This window comes from Cynocephalus volans, chromosome X (assembly GCF_027409185.1).
Source record: "Cynocephalus volans isolate mCynVol1 chromosome X, mCynVol1.pri, whole genome shotgun sequence".
In the NCBI taxonomy this organism is placed as follows: Eukaryota; Metazoa; Chordata; class Mammalia; order Dermoptera; family Cynocephalidae; genus Cynocephalus; species Cynocephalus volans.
Window position 1 is genome coordinate 168,293,517 of NC_084478.1, and position 7,902 is coordinate 168,301,418.

Consider the following 7,902-nt stretch of genomic DNA (forward strand, 5'->3'; position numbering starts at 1 on the left):
CAGCCACCAGATTGTCACTCACTGTCTGTGAGTGTGAGTGTGTGTGTGAGAGAGGAGGAAAGTTGGGATGTGTGTGAGTGTGTGTGTCAGAGAGAGAGAGAGACAGAGAGAGAGAGAGAACGTGCAGCACGTTACAACTTAGATCACTTTCCCAGGGGGTCACTGGTCCTCTCAGGTGCCTGAGTCAGCTGTGCTCGGCTTGGGTGACAGGACTGTGGTGATTGATTCCATTCATAAGCTGGTGACACACAGGGGTCATCTTTGGGGGGCTCTGGAGCACTGAAGAGAAAACCGATCATTTCTCTCAACGTTGCTTGGGCATAGCAGGTTCCTTAGAAAGACTGTCTGAGTGGCAGCCCAAGGCTCCTCAAGGCTGAAGAGGCCGAAGCTGAGGGACACCGGAGTTCCTATAATGCCTTTCTCTGACGGGACTGAGAAGGCACTGTGAATTATTTCCCCTTCAGGGCATAAGAAGAGCCAGAGGCCGTACACTCTCAATCCTAGTGGACATTCAGTGACTCTGAAAAAAAAAAAAAGAGAATGTTAGCTAATGGTCCTATGCAAGCGACATGACATACATGTGTCTAAACCAAATCACATAAATAGCAGCTCTTTGCTGAAAGCCAGAGCTATGGATTCCTTGGGCATTCTCTTCACTACCCTTCCCCTCCCACCCAACGGCCAAAGCCTTTTTAGAAGTCATCAGCAGCATTCATACGCTAGCAAAGGCCACTGCGATATGTCACTCTCAGGCTTAAGAATTCGCTTAAGAAAAAAGACTTTGCCACGCACGTGAAACACACTGGCTGTTTCACTGAAAACACTAGGAGTGACCTTTGGAGACATCAAAATAAAGTTCATTTCAATTCTAATCCTGTACATGCACGTGCATACAGGTTAAACTGACTTCACGAATGAAGGCTTTGTAAACTTGTTTAAAAGCATCGTTACCACAGACCAATCCCAAACCCAGAAATGATTAAGGATTAGCACCCTTGGACTGAAAGATACCTCAAAAGGTTCTCTTTCAAACCAACTTTGTACTCCCCTTTTAGTAACAAAGGCCTGGCCATTAGAGAGTCTACTACTTAGTAGGAAGAGGACCCAGAATCCTTTCAGCCTGGAGCCTTTGCCCTGTACCAATCCATCTCCTGTGCAGAGTGAATATTAAGAACAAAATTGTCCTCAATGGCTAGAGGGCAGGTATCACCAAAGAAAGGGTTCTATCCTCTCATCTCTGTTTGAAAATGACAATTATTTGGGGTTTTTCTCCACCGCTCCCCCAGCCCCTCAGACTCTCATCTGTTTTCAAATACACGTTGATGGGTATTTTTGTATTGCATTCCTTTACTCATGTCTAGTTAAACAAGTACGAACTTTCCTCATAGTAGAGTCTCTGTAAAGCAGGCCTCACAAATGAGAGGGTCTCCGACAATAAGAACAGGATCCATGACGAAGAAATGGAAAGTAAAGACAACCGTGTTGTGATAGGTGGAGGGATGCATTTGGGACAGGCAGAGCTCCACATGACAGTGCAAAGCCCAGGCGAGCATGTGCCCATCCAATCACACATCCGTGCTCTGAGTACCGCTCTGGTCGAGGACTAAGAGGAGCACTACCACCGTGCTCAGGTGCAGCCCCACTCTGGGGACAACTGGAGCAGGTGGTAATAAGTCACTCTTTCTCTGGGCCCTTCTGAGCAGATGGATCCCACCAGCAGGAGTGCTTGGAAGAGACGAAAGCAGGAAAGAGATGGGGGGAGAAGAGGGACACCAACCGAGACTAGATTTCCCAGCCTGGTAGGGACCACCATCTCCTGGGAGGTACAGTCACCCAGGGGCCCAGCTGACCCAGAAAGTCCTGGCGATACCCAAGTTTGGACTAACTGGGGACTGGCCCTTGAGCAAACCAGAGAGGCCAGCAACAGGCCTCCCCTGTCTTCAGGGGTGGAAGTGGCCATGGGATCAATGCTGCTCAACTCATCCAGGGTCTGGCCCCGTGAAACCATGTGTCTGTCAGCACATGGGAGACCTTTCTGGGAATCTGAACCACCCTTTCTACACTTTTTGAAAAGAGAGAAGCTGGGTGGCCCAGCTACCTGTCCCCTTACCCACACTTGGACAGGGCCCAATCTCCAGACTGGCCGTGAGCCACCTACGTGACATCACATGACAAATAAAGAGGACGATGACTTCAGCAGCCGGTTGCCCCACTACCGAGATTCTAGAATCCTGTGGACAGTATTTATTGGGCATCGCCACTCAGACTGAAGGCAGTTTGTACTTACTGGCTCAGTGGTTAATGGTGTGGGGTACAAAGTGCTCCTGATGACAGTGTAGCCCATGGATAGTCAGGATACTGACGACAATGAAAACGAGCTCGCCTCATCTTCTGGTGGAGAGCCAGCAGGCGGGGTCCCACCTGATCCAAACCTGGATCCAAGGGAGGTATCAGATGTCCAAGGTGACCAAGCCGTGGGACAAGATGCAGACTCCCAAAATGATGAACAACCAACAGATCAAAACCAACGGGCGTCCAGTGTGGAAGAAGACAGTGACCCCAGAACACTCTCCTTCCCGAGGAGGCTCTGGAAGATCGTTGAGGATGACGCTCTCGAGTCTGTGCGCTGGGATGACGATGGACACACCGTGATCATAGAGGAAGACCTTTTCCAGAGGGAAATTCTTCGCAGGAGAGGCGTGGACAGGATTTTTGAAACAGACAGCATGAAGACCTTCATTCGCCAAATGAACGGCTATGGATTCAGCAAAACACGAGCAAAAACCTCTTCAGTTCATTCTCTGGGGAACAAGAAAATTATGGTAAAGTAGAAAATATTCCTCTTACCCCTTTTCTCTGTTACACAAACATCTTTACAGGTGCCAAGGTGAATGATATACGACAAGAGTTTCATTTGTGAGGACAACTTTAACACGACCTATTATTCATGGACAGATCCAAATCTACCCTTTGAAAGCATAGATTTTGATATTAAATGACCACGCCCTTAGAGATACTCTGTGGGTAGGAGTAGAGACTCAGAGCAAGGGAATGTCAAATGTACAGACTGCCACCCTCACTTATGAATTGTTTCTCTCTAGTGAAGTCATGCTATAGGACACAGTGACACTTGCCAGCACCTTAAACACTTCCTTACTCCATCATCAAATAAGACCCTTGTGATTCTGGGGGAGAAAAGAATGCACATCTTATCTCAGAGTGACTAAAATGTTTCCTTTTGTTTCAGCTTTACAGTAACCCCAATTTTCAGAGAGACCAGCCTGGGCTCCTTGAGAACATCCACAAAAAAGGTGACCTCAGAAACACTGCTCTGCCAGCAACCTGTGCACCCACCGCAAAAAGAAAGAAGCTGGTACCTACGAGACATTCCCTGCGAATCCAACACATTAAGGCCAAGAAAGAATCCAACAGCAAGTCCCAGGGGGAAGCCCCAAATGTCCAGGGACCCAGTAACCCTCAGTTCTCCATCTTCCCTGGGGGTACCCGGTCTAGGGGCACTGTTGCTAGACATCCCCAAGGAAATTGTTCCCCTCAAGAGCCAAATGATCCAAGCAGGGGGGAAGACATCTCTGTGAATGTTAGGTTTGAGCCCAGGGCTGACACTGTAATAATGGAAGGTGCAGGGGACCCGCTCCCCAACCTTCCACTTTACCCTGGAATTGGTCTCCCGATGTCTCTGTTTGACATCTGTTATTCCACTCTGATGGCTTCCCTCTTAGAAATGTCTCCCAGTGAGCCGCCCAACGAGGAGCAGTCGGAGGGCTGATTACACGTGTGCATTCTGTGAACAGTTTAAGGACAATCCAGGTCCCTAAACTCACAGACCACTAAGGAATGACAAGAAGGGCCATTTACTAATGGTGAAGCCATTTTTGGTTTTAATGAATCCAACAAAACCCCATGTTAGCAAATAAACCATCTAAATGAGAAGTGAGACTCCCTGTCGTTTCTAAACTTCTATAACACACACATCTCACTGACATGAGACTAAAGATCCTGCCCTAGACAGGCTTTGTCCTCAATGTCCTCTTCCATTTGAGGCAGCAGCATTTCCACACACTCAGCAAAGGATTTTGCTGGGGACTATGGAGGGCTCGCCCAGCAATATACGGTCCCCTGAGCCTTGCCTGCTGCTCAGGAGACAGAACAGCCTCACTCCTGACCTTGGGAGTATCACCTTACATTATTCTTGTACCTTGAAACAAGAGATTCCTTCCTCATCGCTGTCCCCACACTGTTGCCAGGAAGTTTCTGTTCCACAGCTGAGTGTCCCAACCCAGCACCCAGGGTCCCTCCAAAGAGGCTGCCCCATCTTCCAAGGGAGGTACAACCACTGTGTCCTGGCTCAGAAGAGACCAGCCACTCCAGTCTATGCCTGGGGGGAAAGCCCATGATCCTCATAGCTAACCACCACTAGAAACTTTGCTGGGAAATCACACAAGAAAAACAGAAAGATTTGCTACTAAGTTATAACACTACTGATCAATTTGCAAAATCAGCCTCACTCAATGAGAGCTGTATCTCAGGTCCTTTGTTTGGATCTGAAGAAGCTCTGTGCTGCGGGCGACACATGGGCTTCATGAACCATTGGCCCTCATGACGGGGGGACGTGTGTACAAGAGACCTAGAGGAATCTGGAAGGATGGACAGCTGCATGTTTCTAAGTCTGACGTACTCTTTGTCCTGGCTGAGTCAGGCTATTGATGGCTGGTCACTCTCAGGCAGACATTCAGTGCCTGGACCCATGCTTTACACAAGGTCACCAGGATGCTGTTCAAAGAGTTGATGAGCTCCGACCAGAAGAAAGACTGGGGAAACATGAAGGAGCCCCAAACACTTCACAGTTACCTTTGACACAATTTATTTCTACAATCTAGACATTGGCAGAACCAAAATGACCACAAGAACCCCTTATTCCCTTCATGTGAGCGCAGAAACCCATTTCTGTGAATACCACATAGTGGGAAGCACGCTACAATGCAGGGGTAATTCACACTTAACCTGATCTACATGCACGTGCACCAAGATGGCGAATCAACAGTGCCATGATTTAGCTGGTTTCTCAGCCACGTTCCTCTCAAGAGCCCACACACATCACACCTTCTGCCCCAAAGGGATCAGGCGCCCTGGGATGTCCACCTGGAATATATCCTTTCCCCCTTTGCTAGGTAAGGGCTCCAGTAACCACCTGGGGTGGAAATCACAGTCAGCTACTTCTGCTGCGGGTTGGTCAGGACAGCTTGGTTTTCCAGTTCCACGACCTCCTCAGGAGCTAAGTTTTCGGGACACTCCAAAGATTCCCCAATGTCAATGAGCCCTGTGCACAAAGAGAGAAACACACGGGTGGTTTTCCCTTCCATCAACTAAGGCCTGCCAGTGTGACAACTTGGTTATTCAAAATTACGGCCACTACAGACTTAGATGACATCACCACAAGGACAGGAAGGGTAGCAGGGCCTTCTCACGGAGCACAGATGATGAGCCAAACATGTTCCGGGAATCCTGGGTGAGGCCGAGGGAGCTCTCCTGAAATGAAGAGGACAGGGCCTGCTCCCCTGTGAAGCCACACAAGTAACGTGCAGGCGCCAGCAAGACTGCTGAGGGTAGGAGTTTGAGAATGGAAGGGCACCAGCCACTGCCCGGGAACATGGAGACAACGAGGCTCTGAGGCAGTTCACCAGGGACAGGTGCGGATGTGGACCCCCCACCACCCACGGAGGTGAAGGGATTAGCCCAGGGTGTCACTGGTGGTGGGGACAGGGCAGGCAAGTGAAGCCAGGCAGGCAGCCAACCCACAGAATGTGCTGTGCTGCCTCTGGTGGTCTCTGCCCCACACACGCACATGCACAGCCCAGCACCACATGACATCATGGACCTGACCCAGCCTCACAGGTCAGAAGAGGAAACCGAGGCCCAGAGCAGAGAAATGATTTACCGGAGGTGAGGCAAGCTGGGCCTGCAGACCCCAGCCCAGGGCCCCTTGCTGCCCCCTTGAAGGTGCGTTGCTTAAGAAAATTGCAGCAAACACACAAACCAGTTCAAGCCAGAAGCCAAGCCCCCAAACTCCCCAGCCAGATCCAGGGTGGCAGCACTTGGAGTCATCAGCACAACGATCAGCACATCGTCACTTACCAGCTACCTCTCCTCGGCCAAACTTTTCCCCTTCCTGAAGCAAGGCCTGAATCTGAGCGGGCGTCATCCCGAGCCTCCCCTGCAGCAGCTCCAGACATGCGTCGTCTTCCCAGTCCCTCTTAGCAATGTGGATGGCGATGGTATGGTTCTGGTGGCTGCCGAGCAGGGGACACCAACGTGACTCCAAGGTCTTGACCCCGTTTAAGTCAAAGCCAGCATAAGGCTGCCGGAAGGAGAGGCAACAGATCTTCATCTTCCGCAAGCTCTCTGGGCCTCGGTGGCCTGTGGGAACACAGAAGCTCATCACACATCAGTCCTCCAAGCTCACGGCCAGTGGGCCTGAACTTCACCCCGTTTCCCAGGTGCCCTGAATCCACACTGACCTCGATGGTTCACTGCTACCCTCTGTCGGCACAGCAGGCCCAAGGGAAGACTGGGACTGGGAAGGCTGTTATTTGGGTCACTCAGATCGACCTGATGGAATGCTCGGAGAGCTCACGGACTATGGCAGGGACAGCTAGAGAAAGGCACAGGCAGGACAGCGTGTGATCAGTGCTACGACAGAGGTCATCAAGTCCGAGGGGAACACGGACGAGTGTGGGCTAGTGAGAGTCGGGGCTGGCTTCAGCCCTCTGGCAGCACACAGGGACAGTCCTGGGCTCTGCTTCTTCTCCTGCTGCCCTCCCCACACCCAGACCTCGCCGATACTCTCAGCTCCCTGGCTGTGCCAGCCCCAGGCACCGCAGGCCCTGAGCTTCCTGGCTCCTATCCCAGGGCTGCTGAGCACAAGTCCTTGGTATCCAACCTCAGCTCAGCCCTAGGAGTGACCTGTGACCTCAGGTGTCCCCGTCAGGTGTCTCCTCCCGACTCCTTCAGGTGCCACCCTGTTCAACCCCCTTCCCCTGTCCCAGACCTGTGCCCTGAGAAAGAAATAATGAGAACGAGAACCACTAGCCTCAGTGCACACACACCTTCTTTGTGACAGGCCTTGGGGTGGGCACGATCCGTGCATCATCGGGTTTAACCCTCACTGCTAGGCCCACTCAACTGCTGAGGACAAGGAGGAGCTGGGGCGGAGCTGCTGGGTAAGCTGGGCTGTGAGAAAGAGCTGGGGGAGGATGAGCTGGGGGCGGGGCCGCGGGAGGAGGGACTGGGGGCGGGGCCGCGGGAGAAGGAACTGGGGGCGGTGCGGCAGGAGGTGGAACTGGGGGCGGGGCCGCGGGAGGAGGGACTGAGGGCGGGGCAGCGGGAGGAGGAGCTGGGGTGGAGCTGCTGGCCGGAGCTTAGGCACTTGTGTGCTGCACCCTTAGGGAAGGGTCAGAATGGCAACCCAAGTCCTCAGCTACCTATCCCAACCCCCAGTGTGTACCCCAGAGGACAGTCCAGAGGGCACGGAAGCTGCGAGAGGAGCAGTAACACTTGCCTGGGGTCCGCGGGGCCATAGACTGAGGCTTGCACCGCAGGGCTGAACCCGAAGGCGGGCTCTGCTTGCTCCTAGCCACTCTGTAAATCTCCAGTCGTCATCAGACTGCCATCAGCCCCCTACTGAGAACCCTGCCAAGCCTTCTCCTGGTGCAGTCGGCCACAGCTCGCTCCAGCATTATCGCCTAACACTCTGTGCTGGGTCACATTGTGCTGCCTGGTCACTGGTCCCCGAACCAGCCTGCCCTGCCAGGACGCCTTGCTTTCTCTCAGACCATTCCCACAGCCTGGAAGACCCACCTCCTCTAGACCTGGCAGACCCCTGTC

The 7,902-nt window shown here is 52.3% G+C and overlaps 2 protein-coding genes across 2 annotated transcripts; one reads left to right on the forward strand and one right to left on the reverse strand.

Annotated features, from left to right (window-relative positions):
• The first annotated feature begins 2,342 nt into the window (after positions 1-2,342).
• On the forward strand, positions 2,343-3,787 carry LOC134368546 (heat shock transcription factor, X-linked member 3-like). The gene is made up of 3 exons (XM_063084980.1): positions 2,343-2,822; positions 3,248-3,500; positions 3,741-3,787. The coding sequence occupies exons 1-3, from the start codon at positions 2,343-2,345 to the stop codon at positions 3,785-3,787; spliced, it is 780 nt and encodes a 259-aa protein (XP_062941050.1).
• A 1,444-nt stretch (positions 3,788-5,231) lies between these two features.
• LOC134366565 (protein EOLA2-like) lies at positions 5,232-6,406 on the reverse strand. The gene is made up of 2 exons (XM_063082932.1): positions 6,154-6,406; positions 5,232-5,338 (listed from the first exon to the last, which is right to left on the reverse strand). Exons 1-2 carry the CDS (start codon positions 6,404-6,406, stop codon positions 5,232-5,234), a joined length of 360 nt encoding a protein of 119 aa, XP_062939002.1.
• Positions 6,407-7,902: the final 1,496 nt, after the last annotated feature.

Bases quoted from the DNA above. Each gene is read 5' to 3' on its own strand.
- LOC134368546 (XM_063084980.1), top strand. From the start codon at position 2,343: ATGGATAGTCAGGATACTGACGACAATGAAAACGAGCTCGCCTCATCT. The intron at 2,823-3,247 runs GTAAAGTAGAAA...CTTTTGTTTCAG, and splicing joins TGGGGAACAAGAAAATTATG to CTTTACAGTAACCCCAATTT. The intron at 3,501-3,740 runs GTACCCGGTCTA...CTTCCCTCTTAG, and splicing joins GTTCTCCATCTTCCCTGGGG to AAATGTCTCCCAGTGAGCCG.
- LOC134366565 (XM_063082932.1), bottom strand. From the start codon at position 6,406: ATGAAGATCTGTTGCCTCTCCTTCCGGCAGCCTTATGCTGGCTTTGAC. The intron at 5,339-6,153 runs GTAAGTGACGAT...CTTTGTGCACAG, and splicing joins TGGCCGAGGAGAGGTAGCTG to GGCTCATTGACATTGGGGAA.